General features: G+C 49.8%; 2 protein-coding genes across 2 annotated transcripts; both read left to right on the plus strand.

The window, feature by feature from the left end:
• The first annotated feature begins 249 nt into the window (after positions 1-249).
• Positions 250-7,545, plus strand: LOC103823905 (keratin, type II cytoskeletal 4-like). The gene is made up of 9 exons (XM_009099077.3): positions 250-900; positions 2,036-2,250; positions 3,289-3,349; positions 3,623-3,718; positions 4,447-4,611; positions 5,085-5,210; positions 5,757-5,977; positions 6,325-6,353; positions 6,467-7,545. Exons 1-9 carry the CDS (start codon positions 355-357, stop codon positions 6,868-6,870), a joined length of 1,863 nt encoding a protein of 620 aa, XP_009097325.2. The 5' UTR covers positions 250-354; the 3' UTR covers positions 6,871-7,545.
• Positions 7,546-11,567: 4,022 nt separating this feature from the next.
• LOC103823906 (keratin, type II cytoskeletal cochleal-like) lies at positions 11,568-18,527 on the plus strand. Its single transcript, XM_030230432.2, is given in 9 exon segments — positions 11,568-12,383; positions 13,210-13,430; positions 14,267-14,327; positions 14,839-14,934; positions 15,041-15,205; positions 15,326-15,451; positions 15,752-15,972; positions 16,085-16,119; positions 16,530-18,527. Coding segments are annotated over 9 exon segments (2,220 nt in total). The 5' UTR covers positions 11,568-11,582; the 3' UTR covers positions 17,024-18,527.
• Positions 18,528-19,679: the final 1,152 nt, after the last annotated feature.

Raw genomic sequence — 19,679 nt, forward strand, 5'->3', positions numbered from 1 at the left:
CCCCTTGAATTATTTTGCTAAACTATAATTACACAATAAGGAAGCAGATTAATTAAGTAAAATATAAGTCCTGAAACTGAAGCTTGCAAGCAAAGCAGTTTATTTTAATTTCCACATTATTTCATATGAGATAGAAGTGTTTGCTGTGGGTTTAAAATGTTGGAAGCCATTCCTTGCTGCCAGGCAGACCAAACCCAGTGGATAAATTAAATTTTTGCATCTGAGGCACCTCCTGAAATGTATATAAGGAGAAGGGCCCTGCCTCAGAGGAGCTAAAGGAGATCTCCTTCTTCCAGCCCCTGCTCCTCTCTTGCTCCTCTGCATCACCGTCACTGCCCACCCACCACAGCAACCATGAGCCGACAGTGCTACACCTCTGGCTCCATCCTGGGAAGACGAGGCTTTTCCTCGGCATCCGCCGTCTGCGGCCTGGGCAGGGCCAACAGCAGCTCAGCCTCCGTCTGCCAGCCCGTGGGACGGAGGTGTGGGATCGGTGGCTTCAGCAGCCGCAGCGTCTGTGACCTGGGCAGAGGGCAGAGGATTTCCTTCGGTGGCAGCTGCCGCAGCGGCGTCTACGGCGGTGCGGGTGTCGGGCGCTGTGGTGTCGCGTACGGCGGGGGCCGCTTTGGCACCGTCGTGGGCTTTGGGAACTGTGCAAGCTTCGGGGGCCTGGGCAGCTACAGAGGCCTGGGGGATGGCGTGGCCATGGGGGGCTACGGCAGTGGCATCAGCATTGGCCTCGGCGGAGGGAGGTCCGAGGGGATTCGTGGTGTCAGCATCCACCCAGAGCTCCTCAAGCCCCTGTGCGTGGGCGTGGACCCCGAGGAGTGCCAAGTGCGTACCCACGAGAAGGAGCAGATCAAGAACCTCAACAACCAGTTCGCCTGTTTCATTGACAAGGTGAGACCCCGCTTTCCCTGCTCCGTGTCCCTCGGCTCTGAAGGGTGCATGTCCCCAGAGACAACATAGGGAGCTATTTCCCCTGGTGCCCTGGTATTTAACGTTTGTTATGAGCCATGGTGGTCCTGGCCTGGACACCCTCTGGGTTTTATCCTTTCACCAAGGCAGCACCACCAGTGTTGTACCTTTGGATGGTCATCAACCTGCTAAAGGGGTCAGGACCACTCCAGAGATATAGTAAATCCAAACCTGTAAGTGATGAGATGAAGCACTGAAGGATAGAAAATTTTATTTCAAGTGTATAATCTGATGTTGTTCTCACTAATCTATAAGCTCCAAAGGACTTCTGCGTTCTTAAAATAGTTTGTGTTTCAGGAAGATGATGTGAAATGATGAATTTAACTAAAATGGGAGGAACTATTTCAATTCCTCTGTCCTTCCACTCTGTGAACAAAACAATTTGGTGATTTCTTAAAAAGATGTAATTTATCATTGTTTTCTTGGCTACTTTTAAGGGTTTTCATGACTGTTTAGAGAGCTGTTATGGGAAAAAAAATTTCAAACAGCAAAGAAAATCTGGTCTGTGTGATCTGATCTTGATTTTCCTGGAGAGTTGTTCTGCAACCGGAAAAACTGAATCCACCCAAGAGCAGCAACTCCTGCTTCTTCCCATTTGTAAAATGACTTATTCATGACCCATCAAGCTCCTAGAGAGCCCTTTAATCTAGAAGTGGAAAGGCAGGATAAGTACCCAGGATTGGAGTTTAAATCAGATACATCCAAATGAGGTCCTGGATGGAGCTTTTAGTGCTGAGAAAGACTTGTTACTGCCCTGGGCCCATCGGGAGGCCGAGGATCCAGTTCTGGGGGAGGAGTGGAGGTGTCTGGCTGAGCAAGCGTTGGCTGAACCCAGGCTTGCCCTCCACACAGAGTGAAGGCACTGATGTTGCTCAGCCTGAGATTCGAGTCCTGGGTGGGAGCAGTTTAGCTCAGAGAAGATGCTGGTCCCACTCAACCCTCTGAGACAGCAGCACCTGACCATTTGCAATTCAGATTTGATTTTCACTTTTCCCTTTGGGGAGCACAGAAACCCTGGGACAGGAGAGCCTGACCCTCCCATCTCTTCCTTGGCCAGGTGCGGCTGCTGGAGCAGCAGAACAAGGTGCTGACCACCAAATGGGAGCTGCTGCAGCAGTATGTGCTCCCAGCATCCCGGAGAAACTTGGAGCCTGTGTTTGAGAACTTCATCTGCAACCTGAGGAAGCAGCTGGAGTGTGTGATGGGGGAGCGTGAGCGGCTGGAGAATGAGGAGCGGTGCCTGCGGGACCTGGTTCAGGAGTTCAAGTGCAAGTAAGTCACACACAGGGAAGCTGCAGATGCGGATGTTGCTGGCCTGGGTGGTGTCCCTGAGTGTGAATCTAAGGGAATTGCACTGGATGGATCAACAAACTGGGGCACGGGGCAAGGCACTGCAGTACTGGGCAAATTTCCTGCACTGGGCATCCAGTGCTGCACAGGAGATGGACTGGGAGCCGTTTTCAAGCCCAGTTTCCTTAGGGAGCAGGATTGGAAACCACTCTTCCTCTGCCTCGTGCACACCCCTGGTGGTTTGCTGTACCAAATCTCCCCCACCACCTGTTCCTCTGTTTTTCCCAGTGCCATCCATTCCCACAAAACAAACAAAACCCTCAGCCAATTTTCTCCACCCCACTCTTTACCCACATCATGCTGGGATTCATTCTCTCTTCCCAGAGGGAATGTGGGAATTTTTTTTTTTAAATCCAAGCTGTAGATACTCCTTTATATCTCCCCATGTGCTTTGCTAAGCCACAAACCAGGTCACAGGACCAACCTTCCCCAGAGTTCACCATCTCAGGTGTTTTTTTCTTGCTGAGCCACCACTGACAGGTCCAACTCACAGAATCAGCATCTTGTGAAAGTTCTCGCAGGTTCCAATTACTGATTCATTATGCCCTGACTGTGCTCCCCACTGCACCCTGGAGTTTCACGGGTTGCTCAAGCTCCTGAACTTCCCCTGGGGCATTTGGCCAGTCTCCCCATAAACACTCTGAGCACAGTCCTGGATGCTCTGGAAAAACATCTCACAAAGCAGAAGGGCTGGAAGCAGCAACCCAAGCCTCCAGCTTTTCATTTCTGGTGGTTTAGCTGGATTTTCTGTCCTCTGACTCCAGCCACCCAAACCACTGGCATGGCTAAAACTGCTGAGTAGAACCCAGAGAGGGGGTAAGAAACAGCAATGAACCAAAAATAATGATAAAAAATGAGGTGCAAAGTGAGATCTCATTTCCCACAGTCTGCACTGGAACTGTTGGGTGATGGAGATGGGACCCCCAGGGCTCAGCATCCCCCTGCTCTGCTTTCCTGCAGGTATGAAGATGAGATCAACAAGCGCACGGCAGCAGAGAACGAGTTTGTGGTGCTCAAGAAGGTGAGCCAGGGCCAGATAAAGGTGGGCAAACCCTGGACATGGGGTCAGTGGGAGAAGTGGGGGGTCCTGGCACCATGGCACAGCGTGATGCTCCAAAATTGAGGCAACCCAATGAATCTGGAGGCCCTCCCTGGGGTTTCAGCACATGAAGCCCAAACCCACATAGTGCTAAGGGCTGGAAGTAGTGGTGTTTTCTCTTATTCTAAAGAAAACCTGAGATTTGCCACAGTCGTTCCTTTACCTCTTTTCACGAAATTCCTGGTATCTCTCCAGGATGTGGACTGTCTCTACCTGACCAAGGAGGAGCTGGAGGTGAGGGTGGGTCTCCTGAGACAGCAGCTGGAGTTCCTGAAGTGCATCTATGCTGAGGTAAGAGCTCCTAGCCCAGTCTGCTCCCTGGGCTGAGGCATCATCTCCTGCCCTCCCCAACCAAGTCTTACAGCAAGAATGCATGGAAACGTGTCTTTTCTGAAAATCCTGGAATTGCAGCCCAAAACTGTGTGTCTTTTAGATGTATTTGATAACAATGCTGTCACACCTACTTTGGGAAGGCAAAGAGTGTCTTGGTTGCTACATTGCTGCCCACAAGGGGACAGATCTTTTGCCTGAAAACCTCTCAAATTCTAAAACCATCCCTGGTCTGGCTAAATGTTTCTAGAAATTTTTTTTTTTTACAGTAGTAAAAATATTTTTATGAAAATAACACTGCTGTTTAAAATTCCACAAGTTTTTAACAAAACACACAGGGGACACTTTGCATACACACCTTTTTGAGCAAAACCTCAGCAGGGCTCTTTGGGCTCAAAGAACGTGAGGATTTCCAATCCAGGGATTGGATTACACAGCCAGGAATGCAGAAGTGGCTTGTTTCACCAGGACTCCCCACCCTCCCTTAGGGAACTGTACACAGCCATCCCATGTTGTGCCACCAAGAGGTCCTAGCTGCCTGGTCTTGCTGGACACGAGTTGCCCAACTGGAAATCCCCATGTCTGGAGTTCAGGGGAGAACCTCCTCCAACCAGACCCCCCTTGCTGGGGTTGCTGCTGGCCTGGCTGGGGCTGGTTGAGGAAATGGAAGTGATGCTCTGGTCCTGCAGGAGAGGGCTCAGCTGGACTGTCAGCTGTGTGACACCTCTGTCATCGTGCAAATGGACAACAGCCGGGACCTGGACATGGAGGGCATCATCAAAAGTGTGGAGTGCTGCTACGAGGAGATTGCCCAGAAGAGCAAGGCCGAGGTGGAGGCTTTCTACCAAACCAGGGTGAGTATTCCATGAGTTTCTGTGACAGACCATTTCTGAGACCATTCCCATCCTCCATGATGCAACTTTAACCCTCCTCACACTGTGTATTAGCTTCAGTTTGCTTAAGAAAGTTGTACCAAAAAAAACCCCAAACACAAACCAACCTTTAAAGTGTGGTTTGAGACATTTCAGTATGAGCAGAGCAGATCAGATCAGAGTGTTCAGAGATGTCCCCTTTGTGCACTCTGAGGAGCATCATTACTTCCCAAAGGGCAAACCATAGAACCCCAAGGCTGGAAAAGACCTCCAAGATCAGCAAGTCCAGGACTCCCCTGAGATTTTCCCCTTATCCAGGCTGAGGCCATATGTGGGTGGTGCCCTGGGGACACTGACCCCGGTGCAGCTGCAGAGATTTCCAACTTCCTGGGAGGGTGGGTGTCCTGGGAAGGGCAATTTGGGTGCATTGACATCATCCCCTTCCCATGTAATAGCTGGAGGAACTCCACAGCAGCCGGGGCAAGTTCTGTGATGACCTGAGGAACAACCAGAGTGAGATTGCTGAGCTCAACAGGATGATCCAGAAGCTGCAGTGTGAGTCGGACAATGTGAAGAAACAGGTAGGACCAAGGGATGGATCCACTTGGAGTGCAGCTCCTCCATCAAAGGGCATTGTCCTACCAGCTCCCACCCTGTGGAGCTGCAAAGAACTCCCTTCCCCAGATTAGGTCTATTTTAACTTCTCATCTGCTACTCAAGCACACAAAAAAGCAGATTTATTTCTCACTTTGCCAATAAGAAGTTCACAGGTTTGGTGGCACCAGAATAAGTATTTGCTGTGGGCTCCCACCAGGTTGCAGCCCACAGATCCCATTCCCTTCATCCCAAATAGCTTGGCCACTACAAATCCAACCTAAATCTTGGCTCTCTGGCATTTCCTGTCTGAGGAATATATGAGCAACGCTGTGGAGATACCCCTTAATATCACCCTTGGCTGCCCTCTTGCCCAGAGGAATTGTGCCTGTAAGTGTCCAAGGCCAGGTTGGATGTGGTTTGGAGCAGCCAGGGTTAGTGGAAGGTGTCCCTGCCCACGGCAGGAAACGGGACTGGATGGGCTTTACCTTACTTGAAGCTTTGTGGGAATGTCCTCCTGTGGCTGTCTCCAGATCTCAGCCCTGCAGACAGCCATCTGTGATGCCGAGCAACGAGGAGACTGTGCCCTCAAGGATGCCCGGCAGAAGCTGGTTGACCTTCAGACAGCTCTGCAGCAGGCCAAGGACAAGATGGCCTGTCTGCTCAGGGATTACCAGGAGCTGCTCAATGTCAAGTTGGCCCTGGACATTGAGATTGCCACGTACAGGACGCTGCTGGAGGGAGAAGAGAGCAGGTAAGAGCAGCCCTGGAGGCAGCTTGGATGATCAGCAAAAATACAACGGGAGGAGAAAGAAATGCTGCACCCAGGGCTGCAGAGGGGAGCAGGGTCCCTTTTACCTCCCACTGGGTGCAGAGGGGATCACACTCTCATCCAAATAGAGGATGGGATATTAGCGTGACCGTGGATTCAGGGACCCAACCCTGCAGTGCTTTGGTGGGCAAGCAGATCTCAGCAGGGTGCCCTTAAAGAGCAGAAGGACATGTCAAGTTTCTAAGGAGGCAGTGGCTGGCCTCTATTTGCCTGTGAATTTGAGGAATATGTCCCTAAATACATCTCTGAGACGTTTCTTTCCTTGACAGGATATGCACCGGCAACCCTGTGAGCGTAGGTGAGTTAATGAACCCCATCCTGATTCCTTACAAGCTTTTAAAGTTTGTGACACTCCTTTTAAGCCGGGTTTTGGCTGCTCTGGGCGTGACCGAGCCTGTTTCTCTCCCGCAGCCGTGGTCAGCGGCGGGGGCACGGTCGGGGAGTGCCGATCCCTGTCTGGAATCGGAGGCAAATGCACCGTGAAGAGCGGAGGGGCTGGCGCGGGGCTGGGCATGGTCTCGTCCTTCGGCAACGCCGGGTTCAGCACCCGGAGCGTGGATTGTGTCCCCAAGGTCGGGGCGGGATTCGGGGCCAGAAGCGCGATCAGCTGCGTGGGGAGGGAGGTGCTCAGCGGGGTGGACGGAGTCCAGTGCGCCGCCGGGATGGGCAACCTGGGCAACCTGGGCAACCTGGGCAACGTGGTGTGCGCGGGGGTGGAGCAGTGCGGGCCCGGGCCCGTGCTCATCCCCGGGGCCCCGGGAGTCTGCGGGAACAGGTTCAGCACAGCCGTGCGCGTCGTCAGGACGACCCGGTAGAGAGCGGTGGGGCCCGAGACGGCAGATTTTATAATAATCAGCATTTCTGCAATAAAACAGTATTCCCCCTCCCTCTGACAGCCACAGGGATCACACAACCATGCGCTAGGACATCGCTCTGCCTAAACCCTTAGCCTGACAAAACCCACCCTCTCCCTGATGTCTTTCTTGGGGGAAACTCCCCCCTGCCCTCCTCAGCCAGGTGAGATTTTAATCTCAGAGATCATCCCTGTCTCCACTCACCATCTTGGTTTTTCAGTTACCTTTCCCTGCTTGACCCCTTTCCAGCAGAGACTTCTAATGCAGCTATTGCAAAAGGCTGAAAAATTTGGTCATCCCAACTTCAGAGAGAGAAGCCACAATTTAATTGTCCAAGACAAAGCTACAGCTGTAATTTATGTCTTTAATGACAACAGAAAATCCAATTTTTCCTGTTTACAAGAGGGTTGGGAATGCTTATGCAAATTGGTCCAGGTTGCTACACTGTGTTTGGTAGAGCAGATTTTAATTACACCCCAACGAGCACCTTATATTTCTGTAGTTAAATGCATGCGTTGTTTTTCCTGTGTGCAATAGACGGAGTTAAAGCTTTTCATGTGTAAGTGAACAGAGTTATTACCCTTCGCTTACTCCAGACTTTCAGCTGTACCTTCAATAAACTCCATGCATAATTCATGCTGCACTTCCTGGGCTTTATTTCCCTGCCTCATACTGCAAATCATAGAAATTTCTTCAAACCTGAGACTCCAAATGGGTGGAGTTTGGAGCTTCAAGAAGGTTTTGTCTGCTCTCCTTCCTGAAGCACCTTTGCATACCTTTATTCCATCCACTGATTGGTGTGGCCACAAGGAAGTCTGGAAAGAAGGCTATTTAGCCACCTGTGGGTGTGCAGTTTGCTTGGGATCTCTCACAGTGTCTGGGATCTCTGGAGATGGAACAAAAAGACAGCCAGGCCCTTCTTTAAGGAAATCAGTGAGAACCAGTTTAGGGAAGAACAAGAAAATAATCCCACACCACACCCGTGAAGCCCTCTCACAAGAGTGATTTTAGAATAAAGTAGGAGAAAAGTGCAGCTTCCCAAAATGAAGCACCAGGGGCTTCTTCCTCAACCACCACCTTCCTTAAAATTTGTGAACTCACAAAAAGAGCAGGGTCTGGAGATGTGGCTAGACATGCCCCTCCATCATCCCTTCAAGGCAGGGAAAACCCTCTCTCACAATTTTTGAAAACTGGGATTTAGGAGAAATCACATTGTCCTCTCCTTTTTCTTTGTGAGGTTCATAGAATCATGGAATATCCTGGGTGGGAGGGACCCACAAGAATCAGCGAATCCCACTCCTGGCCCTGCACAGAACACCCCGAAAGTCCCACCAGAAGCTTGAGCATTGTCCCAACACTCCTGGACTTCTGCAGGGCACCCAGTTCCCCTGGACAGTGACCCCCCTGATGGGCGTCTATAACTTGGCTGGGAGGATCTTGCCATGGTGACAACTCAGCCCAGTGGGATGGACAGCTGGAATCACAGGAAAACAAAGCAGCCCTGCAGCTCCTCCCTTTCCACAGCTCCCCAGTTGCCCCATAGCCAGCTCTGCATCACCCTTGGAGAAAACCCTGCGTCCAGCCTGGAGCAGCACAGGGTGTGGGCAGGTTCGTGTGCCCATGAAAGGCTCACTAGGAACCAGGGGCTGGAATTTATTCCCCCATGTCCCACTCTGCTTCCAAGACTTCCCTGCTGACTCATGGCTTCTTTCCCTCGACCTCTCCAGGGCTGGAGGAAGAGCTCAGCCCCCATCCCAGACTCTGTCCTTGCTGGTGGGATGGGGATAAACCCAGAGTGGGATGAGTTCTGGCCTCTGCTGCTCTCCCAGCATGGGGCATTCAGGCTGCCCTCGTGGTGTATTGGATGTGATCAACAGGGAGCAGAGCACTAATTCTGTTTTAATAAATGCCACAGTTGGCTGGGGGGTGATGAAAGCCAAGTAGGTCAGCCCTCGGTGAGAAAGCAAAACAGTCTGTGAAAGATGTTTTTGGAAACATTGTCTTCATCTTTTCTGCTCCATGAACACCACTCAGGCCCCATCTCATTTCTATGTAAATACCAAGTAGAAACACCCAAAACAAGAAGCTTCCAGTGCCCCAACAACTCATAATTTATGTTGATCATCTCCCTGCAAAGCAATACCTGAACGCCAAACACCAGCCAGCTCCCCAGGGGGCAAAAGCGGTCTGGCAGCTCTTGCATTTCTGGGAAAAAACCTTTAATCATCCCTGTCCTCGACTCTCAACTATTGCAAAAGCCATGTTTGCTGCTGCCTGCTTGGAGATGTTCATGCAGATCAGGGTATTTTGGAGAGAAAAAAACCAGGAATGTGGTTTGGGGCAGTTGGAAGTCAAATCTTACACAGTGTAAATCTGGACAGACCCTTTTGTAAATTGGTCTGAGTCCAAAACTATGAATTCATGGAATGGTTGGGTTAGAAGGATCTTAAAAACCATCTCATTCCACCCCCTGCCATGGCCAGGGATAACTTCCACTATCCCAGGTTGCTCCAAGCTCCATTCAGCCTGGCCTTGGACCCTTTGAGGGATGGAGCAGCCACAGCTTCTCTGGGAAATCCATTGCAGGGTCTCCTCGCCCTCACAGGGAGGAATTTCTTCCATATATTTAACTTCAACTTTCCCTCTTTCAGCTTGAGCCCAGAGCCTGGCAGAGTGGATCCAAACAGACATGAAAATGCCACATCTGCCTCTGGGTTTGGAGCCCCAACACTTGGCTCCTCCACACCACCAAGCACCCCAGGAGGGAAAGGGAGCGTTTTTCAGGTGGCCTTTGCGTCGCTCACATACCCTGTGGATAACGAGCCGAGGGGAGAAGAGTGTGGGAGCCTGAAGTGACAATTCCCTCTTTCTTCTTGGCAGCCCCACCTTTAATCCCATTACATTCATTCAGCTCTAACATCTGATCTGAACCTGTTCTTCAGCTTCAGGACAAGCTGCCTTTACTGGGGTCAAGGAACCATGAAGACAAAATCTCATTTTCCCATCGCACCCTGGCTTTGAATTTTATGCAAACCATGGAGGCAATGGATGCTCATGAATTTCAAGTGACATTCCAGGTTCAGACCCACATTTTCCAAAAAGAAACAAGCTGACCAGCACCATCTTGGAATAATTTCTCACTGCAAAGGAAAATTCTCTTTCAGTGCCCCAGCTCTCCTATTTGAGCCTGCCAAGCAGCATTTCTCCAGGGATAATCAGATATTTGGTCTTCTGTATTCAGTAGCACCTGTTTAAGTGCTCTTCCAGAGATGCCAGTGGGACTTTAGCTCCTTAATGGTTTTGTAGCTCTGGGGCACAGGGATGTGTTTTGAAAGGCAAGTAGAGTCCTGTCCTGTAAATATATTTAAGCTCCAGTCCTGCAGAATTCAGGCAAAGCCACCAGGGCCAGCCCCATGCCAATAAACAGCTGAGCTCTGACATGCAAGGGATAAAATACTCTCAACACTGCAGTTCCACAAAATCTGAGATGCCATAAAATGTCACCACACCCTGTTGAATTTATCTTTTTTCCCAAGGACTTCAGGAAGTAAAATAAGGAGAATTTGTGGGAGTATTTTTCATGTTGGTTAAACCTGCTTTTGGCAGCATTTTGGATGGAAAGTTCAAAGATCTTTAAAAGAAATCAGAGCTAGAGAGAGCTGGAAACTCAGGACGGACTACTTCCTAAAGTGGGCAAATGACATCGTTCCACAGAGCTGGGCAGAGAGTTTTTCAGAAAATCTGCCTCTTTTTTTGAAATGGTTTTTAGGTGAAGATAAAAATACATCAATCACATCATCAGCTAGCTGGAGAAATCACAACACAGCCTCTGCATGGAATGGAGTTGTCCTCTGGAAATGCAAATATACAGAGGAAAAGCCTAGAGAGCTTGCCATAGGCTAAATAATGAATATAAATTCGCAAAATTTGAGGTGGCATTTACATCTGGAAAGGTGAAAGAGGACCTCTATGATCAGGACCTCTATGTCAAGTCATCCCAAAGAGATGGTCCCTGCCCAGGGAGTAAGAACAGCAAACTGGATAAATTAGAGCCCCAGAAGGGATGTCAGGTTTCATGAACATCAAGCTGCCTTCTGCCTTCAGGTGAAGAAACCCCATGGATTATTTGTGTTCAGTTTTAACCATTTTGTTCTCACTGTGTTTCACTTGAGTTAGTCCAGAGGACTCTCCATTGATCTCTGTGTTGATGGGCTGCATCTTTTAAGTAGAATTGGGAATGTATGACATTATTTCTGGGTTTATGACATTTAAAAAATTATTTTCTTTCACAATAAAGAAATTATAGAATCATGCAATCCCAGAATGGTTTGGAAAGAATCTCAAAGACCATCTCATTTCATCCCCCCAACGGGCAGAGTCACCTTGCGTTAACCCAGGTTGCTCCAAGCCCCTCTCAACCTGGCCTTGGACACTTCCAGGGTTAGGCAAAATAATACAAAATAAACTAACACATCTCTGCGAGGAGACAGAGGTTTTGCACCAGGCTGAGCTCTCCCTGCCAGAAATCTGGGTGTTAGATAACTCTTCCAGCTGAGCAGATCCAGCCCCAGGAGGTGTGTTTGGGTGCAATCAGGGTTTAACAAGTCTCAGGGAGACAGCTGCCTCCTGTCACGTCAAAACCATGAAGGCACTAAATTGATCACTGGACTTCCATGCAGCCAAGCCCAGATCTCTGGGGGATAAAAGGGGCACCTGTATTCCCTTTCCTCTGAGAGCTTCAGAGTCTCTCTGGCTGTGTGGGGCCCTTCCCTGCAGCCACGATGAACCGGGCGCTCAGCATGAGGGCAGGAGGGGGAGGCCGATCCTACAGCGCTGCCTCGGCCATAATTCCAAGCAGCAACAGGGCTGGCTTCAGCTCTGTGTCTGTGGCACGATCAGGAGGAGGAGGAGGCGGCTTTGGGAGGCTCATTGGAGGAGGTGGTGGAGGCAGTTCTGGCGGTGGGGGAGGTTTTGGCAGCAGGAGCCTCTACAACCTTGGTGGCAGCAAGAGGATTTCCATTGGGGTTGGAAGTAGCTTCCGAGCTGCTTTTGGAAGTGGAGCTGCTGGTGGCTCTGGCCTGGGAGGTGGTGGCGGAGGGGGTGGCGGTGGGCTTGGCAGTAGTGGAGCTGGTAGTGGGTTTGGGATGGGGCTTGGAGGGGGAGGTGGTGGATTTGGCTTTGGTGGAGGTGCTGGTGGGCTTGGCTATGGTGGTGGCCACGGAGGTGGTGGAGGGTTTGGCTTTGGTGGACTGGGGGGGCTGGGAGGATTCTCTGCAGGACTGGGTGGTGGCAGGAGCCCTGCAGGATTTTCTGGTGGTCCATCTGGAGTGGGTACAATCCAAGAAGTGACTGTGAACCAGAGTCTCCTGGCACCACTGAACCTGGAGATAGATCCAAACATCCAACAGGTGCGGAAAGATGAGAAGGAGCAAATCAAGACCCTCAACAACAAATTTGCTTCTTTCATTGACAAGGTGAGACTTCGTTGGGTGCTGTGGATCTTTGATAGAGGGGGAGCGAGGATCTAGTAGGCACCAAAATACGACTTTAGAGATCTCCAGTTTTTCACACATTTCCTCCCTGCATGTCTTCGTTCATTCTCTCAGACAATACTGTCCTTCTGAACATTGACAGGGCAGAAAATAAGACAAGAAAATTGGAGTAATGGAATTAGATCTGGCTTTTGTGCCTGAAAAACAACACAGATTAGTTGAAATGGCATAAGTCACTTTTGGGTCCAGGTCTAGCAGCTCAACCCAACTCACTCTCTGGGCAATCACAACAGATGTCTTGGTCTTTGTTGTTTATTGCCTGCAAGATAAAATCGTTTTTATATTGACTCAATTGACTCAACTTCTCAAATCCTTCCTCAGGTTTTAATTGGATAAATATGTTGTATGTGTGAGCAAAATGAAGGGCAATTAAGTAATTTTAGCATTAAACTCAGACCTCGGCTTTAATGAAGAAAGATATGTATCTTACAAAGAAAGAAACCCCAGAGGGTGTGAAAGAAGAACTTCACTGTCTCATGAAGAAAGACTTGAACCCAAATTTTCTTACCATTGTTTGATGGCTTCCAAAATCAAATTGCCTCTGAAGAGAACTGTCCACTAAAGGTGGATTTGCTCAGCTACAGGTTGGGCTAACATAGCCCGGGAAAATCGAGAGGATATTCTCAGTTTGGAAACTCTTAGTTCAGGAATCCTTTGGCTCCTGCCATGCATCACTGCCAGTGTTGAATATTGGCTGTCAGCTCACAGGTATCTTCTGCCTAAGCCTCTTCTGCTTCCCACTGCTCAGGTTCGCTTCCTGGAGCAGCAGAACAAGGTGCTGGAGACCAAATGGACCCTTCTGCAGGAGCAGGGCCAAAAAAACAATTCCAGCAAGAGCAACCTGGACCCGCTGTTCGAGGCCTACATCAACAACCTGCGGCGGCAGCTGGCCAACCTGCTCAATGAGCGGGGACGCATGGATGGGGAGCTGAAGAACATGCAGGACCTCGTGGAGGACTTCAAAAACAAGTGAGTGTGAAATGGGGTGTAAATGGTTCAGCTGAGCATTGAGCAGCAGGAGTTCTCACCCAGAGGGTGGTCAGGCACTGTTCAGTGCCTTTTCAGGCTCCCCAGGGAATGGTCACGGTCCCATGGCTACCAGAGCTCCAGGAGCGTTTGGACAATGCTCTGAGGCACAGGGTGGGGTTGGTGGGGTATCCTGTGCAGGGCCAGGAGTTGGACTCAAGGATCCTCACGGGTCCCTTCCAACTCAGCTGAATCTGTGATTCTATAATACTATAATTCTAGGATTCTGTGATTCTGTATTTCTATGGTTCTATGATTCTGTAATTCTGTGGTTCTATGATTCCTGTCAAAAATTTCAATTTCTGAAAGTCAAACATCCCGACTGAAATAATAATGGAAATTTCTCTGGGAAAGGGGAAAAAATGTCTCCAGTTTGTGCTCCGACGCATAACATAGAAGATCACTAATCACCTCCAATACCCCCTGCTCAGTGGTATCTCTCCCTGCAGGACCCATTTTTCTCAACAGCACCAAAAAGAGTCCATCAACATTTTTCCCATCAAAAAATGGAGATTCAGCCAGGACATAGCACCTTGTGATAGCTGTTGCAAAGAAAAATCCTCTAAACCAGCTTTATCTTCCTTGTTCCATCTGCGTTGAGTCAAAAATCTCCTTTCAGCCTTTTGAGAAAGGTGAATCTCACACACTGGAGCTGGACAGTTCCCAGGAGGCTGATTTGGAGATGCCACTCCCAGTCCAGATCACTTTGCAGTCCTACCTGGACACCTGTTCTGCTTCCCAAGGTCTGATCCAGCATCTCTTTCCCTTTATCCCTGTAGATATGAAGAGGAAATCAACCGGCGCACGGCAGCAGAGAACGAATTTGTGGTGCTCAAGAAGGTGGGTGGAACAGGAGGTGCTGCAGATGCTGAGCCAACCCCAATGATTGCACAGACTGGGAATATCCTGAGGGATGGGAGATCTCATGGAGTTGCATCCTCATCCTTTAGAAGGGTTTTAAATCACCATTTGATCATGTTGTTGCGGGAAAGAAATGGAGTGGCTTGTAGGAAGGAAGGAAAATGTCCCACCACTCCTGTCCCACACACAGAGGTGCAAAACAGACCATGTAGAGACAAAGGGGATCAGTCATGCTTGGGAATCCCGGGTACCAAGGCCAAAGAGCCTCCTTATCCACTTCCAAATTACACACAGCACTTTTCTGGGCAAGAGATTCTGTCTTGGTGCTCTTCCAGAGGGATGTGCCAAGCACAGCTTCTCTACCAGGCAGCAGGGAAAGGGGCAGCCTCATCTCCAGGCTTGGCCGTTTCTTGACTGTGCCAAGGAACTTCTTCCTGGCTGAGAAGAGGATCCAGGTGCCACAGGTGTCCCCACAGATGCTCTTTTCCAGGATGTGGATGCTGCTTACATGAACAAGGTGGAGCTGGAGGCCAAGGTGGATGCCCTGAGTGATGAACTCAACTTCCTTCGAGCCCTCTATGAGGCGGTACAGACAAATCCCTGATTCCTGTCCTGTCGTTGTCCTTGGCTGGGGAATGCCACCACTCTGAGGGTTGGGAGAGGTTAGTGCAGCTCCCATGTGCTTCCCACAGGAGCTGGCCCAGCTCAGTGCCCAGGTGTCCGACACCGCTGTCATCCTGTCCATGGACAACAACCGGGACCTGGACCTGAGCAGCATCATTGCCGAAGTCAAAGCTCAGTACGAGGACATCGCCAACCGGAGCCGCGCCGAGGCCGAGGCTTGGTACCAAACCAAGGTGAGCTGACCCATAATGCCACACGAAATCCCTGCTGTCCCTAAGAGGGGCTGTTTGAGCCATGTCTCCTCCAGCCAGACACCTCAGACGGTTCAGGTTACATCTTCCTTCTCACCTCAGTTTGAGGAGCTGCAGGCCACAGCCGGGAAACATGGTGATGACCTGCGCAACACAAAGGGTGAAATCTCAGAGCTCAACCGGCTCATCCAGAGGATCCGCTCCGAGATAGAGAACACGAGGAACCAGGTAGGAATGGCAAAAGGAGCCAACAGAGCCCCATTCTGTTGTCCCTCAACACCACAGCTCAGCTTTGCTGATCAGGGACTTTTTGAGCCTTGTTAAAGGTGTTGAATTCCCTCCTGAAAGAGACTTCACACTGTAAAATTTAACTATTAAGTCATTCTTGCCAGCCTAGCATTTCAACTCCAGCCATGTTAGCTCAGCTGGAACATTTTCCATGAACATCCCAGCCAGAATGGGTTTCTTCCTTGGGTGACTCTCACTCAAAGGGAAGAGCAGCTTTCCAAGCCCCCCCATTCCTTGCAGTGTGCCACCCTGCAGACGGCCATCGGAGACTCAGAGGAGCGCGGGGAGATGGCCCTCAAGGATGCCAAGGCAAAGATGATTGACCTAGAAGATGCCCTGCAGAAAGCCAAGGCTGACATGGCCCGGCAGCTCCGGGAATACCAGGAGCTCATGAACGTCAAGCTGGCCCTGGACATTGAGATTGCGACCTACAGGAAGCTGCTGGAGGGCGAGGAGAGCAGGTGGGAGCAAAATCCTTGTGGGGATAATAGTAACTATCACTTTTCTCATCAGAGATTGGTTCCTCTGCCCATATCCATAATTTTGCTCTAATCTTCTCTAATCCTCCAACAGGCTCAGTGGGGAGGGACTGAACCCCATCAGCTACTGTAAGTATCACAGTTCTGGGTCCCAAAGTCTGGCTTTGGGAGCAAGGCCTGGGAGAAACTGTGGGGAAAGGGAAATTTTGCCCCACATAAGACTTTTGGAGCTCTCCACTGTCATTATGGGCTTGCACAGGGGATGGAAGTTGGGTTCAAGTCCTGTGGGTCAAGGTCCTGATGATGGTGCTTTCTGGAACTGGGTGACTCTCCAGAGAAGCTGTAACTGCCCCTTCCCTGGAAGTGTCCAAGTCCAGGTTGGACGGGGCAGGGGGAGCAACTTGGGGTAATGGAAGGAGTCCCTGCCCACGGCAAGGGCAGGGACGGGATGATTTTTATGGCCTCTTACAGCCCAGCCCATCCCATGACTCCATGGCTGCCAAGCAGATGTCCAACCCTCTGGTTGCTTTTCCTTGCAGCAGTCATCAGCTCCAGCTCTGGCATTGCTGGTGGAGCTGGCTTAGGAGGAGGATTTGGTGGACTGAGCCTGAGTGGAGGAGGCGGTGGAAGTGGTTTTGGCCTTGGAGGAGGTGGTGGAAGCAGCTTTGGTCTTGGAGGAGGTGTGGGAAATGGTTTTGGCCTTGGAGGAGGCGGCGGGAGCAGTTTCAGTCTTGGAGCTGGCGGTGGAGGAGGAGGAGGAGGAGGAAGCTACAGTTTTGGAAGCGGAGGAGGACTTGGACTTGGGGCTGGAGGTGGTCTTGGAGGTGGATTTGGAGGAGGAAGTGGTCTGGGCACTGCTGGCAGCTACAGCCATGCCGGGGGTGGCAGCAGCACCCTGAGCACCAGTGGAGGGAATTTCAGCTCTGGAAGTGCAAAAGGCACCAACCCAGGTGTGAAAATCGTCTCCAAAACCTCCTCCAGCAAAAAGAGCATAAAAAGCCAAAGCCTGAAGAATGCCACAGAGCCTGAGTAAAGCCAAGCCCAGACCCTCCTCTGTTCCTCCTGCCTACCATTCTCTCCCACCTCCACCCTTCCAGCTGCCCCTGCCCTGCTCCTACTCTGTAGTTCTCACGCATTTGGATCTTGGGTCAAGAAAAGCAGTGGAACACACAGAAACCAGAGCTCTCCAAGTCTCTGGAACAGGAATTAGAGGAAAACATGGGCCTAAGTGATTGTTCTGAATGGGGAATTGCTTTGCTTTTCCATTTGTGTTTAATAAGGCCAAACAGTTTGTGATTGTGGCCACCCACAGCCATCAGCTAAAACAGAGCAAATAGCAGGGAAAGTTTTAGCTCAGCTCTGGCTTCTTCATCCCAGAAGCCCAGGGATGGGCTGGGAATGTCTGTTTAGCTCACCCTGCTTTGTCTTCACTGCTGGAATGAGCCCAACTCACTCCTTCAGGAGTGAGTCAACTCACTTCTCCTCCAGGAGAAGCTCATCTGGATCAGAGGTCTGGGTTATTTTTCTGCTGTCTAGAAATACCCCTGGAGGCTACTCTAAGATCCCAGGCAGTGGCTTGTAAAGTCCTTCTTAATATTTTCTTCATTCTGAGTCACTCTGGTGAATTGGAGATGGAAAATCCCTCTTTCCCCCATTTACAGCCAAGTTTTGAAAAATATGATTCTTCCAGATATTGTCAAGTTTTGCTGCTGAGTCAGCTCAGGCACTTGAGCCTGACCAGGGATTCAGAGCATTAATGTTGGAGCAGCAACCTGAGATCCCTCCACCCACAGATGAGAATTCAGTGTGCCACAATCTTATCAAAAAGCTTTTCCCAAATCATTCTCCTGTTCCTGTCCTTTCTCTTCTTAAATGAGTCTGCCCACAGTGGCCCTTACATGTAACTTCCGGGGTGGTTTTTGACAGAGGATTCACCAGTGATTGATCCAGAACCTATGAAAAAGGGCTTGTTTTCTAAATTATCAGATTTTTAAATTCTAAATAATGTCTGACACAATGAGTCCTTCAAAAGCAAGATCAATGCTTGCTGTTAAATGGGGTTTCTGTCCTGTCCCATGCAAGGTGTTGCTGGAATGTCTTCAAAAATTCCCAAATTCTCCAGCAATCCAAGTCTTGCTGCTTTTCCCCGTGGCCTTGGTCCCAGCAGGTGGGGAAAGTCTGAGACTGCAAAAATCACACTAGAAAACTGCCTGAAGGGCCATGTCCACAGCTCCTGGGGGAATTCCAGCATCTCTTCTCCTGCCACTAGAAGGACCTTTGGGAAACTGGGAAGTGCAGCAGTTCCAGCCCAGAGTGTGGGAAACAAGGCAGTCGAGAGCAGGATCCCAAAGGAACCCCAGCATCCCAAATCTATTTTCCCCTTTTCTGGTGGAATTTACCCCTCTAGCCTTCCACTGTGTCTTTTTATTTTTGGAAAGCACCATTAAAAAAGAAAATTGCAGCTTTTTATACTTCCGTAATAGTGATGCAACTCCATGTTTCCCTTCCTCTCTCTGTTTGGAATATGTCCAATAAAACCAGATTGTAATTTATTTGTTCTTTTTATTTACCTTTTTATTCTAAACCAGAACCAGCAATACAAAATATTTTCAGCCTTCATCAGAATGAGCTGGAGGCATATTTTCTTTACTTCCAGGGAAAAGCTTTGAAATTCTGATTAAATTATAATGAAAATCTTGAGATTGGCTGTCCCAAAATAAATTGAAGAATTGGAGAAAACTGGAGGAGGAAGAGGAGGCTGAAGGTTTATCCATAATGACAAGATAATTAATTACCATTCATTTCTCAATTTATTTGGGTTAATCCAAAATATTTTCTTCCATGGAAGGGTGGGTTTGGGGCAGCCAGGCAAAACCTCAGGATTCAATTTTTGCTTTCTTAAAAAGCCAGAGCAAGCCCAAGTGTCTGCAGGGCTCTTGGGGAGGCCTTATCTGGAAGATCTGGGTTGGGGATGGGTGCTGGAGCACAACAACAGCACTGATGCAGATATTTCAATCAATCATTGAAAAGGAGAATAAAACAAAGAAAAAGTGAAGAAAAAACCCTCAGCCAAACGTTATTGCAAAGCCCTTATTGAATTTCAAAGGTTCAGATGTTTTGCTCTGCCCTGACCTTGCAACATCCTGGCCCTGCATAACTCCAGGCAGAACTCGGGAAGGAGCCAGGAACAGGGGAAGGAGCAGGAGCAGGGGAAGGAGCAGGAGCAGACATGCCAGCGTGTCCTGGCAAGTTCAAAGGAGATGCTTCAGCAAAACCGTGCTCAAACCCAGGTGCACCAAAACACAGCAACATCTCATCCCCTTTGCCCAGGAAATCAAAGGAGCCTCAGTGAAAGACTAAATCCAGGGGCAAAACCAGACTCAGAGTCCCAGAACCCCAGAATAGCTGGGGATGGAAGGGCCCTCTGGAGCTCATACAGTCCAACCCCCTGCTAAGGTACAGACACCTGGAGCAGGTGGCACTGGAGGGCGTCCAGGTGGGCTTGGAATGCCTCCCTGGGAAGCTTTTCCAGGACTTTGCCACCTCCATGGAAGGAAGTTCTTCTTCATGCTGGGGTGGAATTTCTTGTGTTCTGGTTTATGGCCATGATTCCTCCCTGCCCAGGGAGGTGGTAGACTGGCCATCCCTTAAAGTGTCCAGGGGATGACTGGATGTGGCACACAGTGCTC

The sequence above is a fragment of the Serinus canaria genome, chromosome 25, assembly GCF_022539315.1.
Source record: "Serinus canaria isolate serCan28SL12 chromosome 25, serCan2020, whole genome shotgun sequence".
NCBI classification, from domain to species: Eukaryota; Metazoa; Chordata; class Aves; order Passeriformes; family Fringillidae; genus Serinus; species Serinus canaria.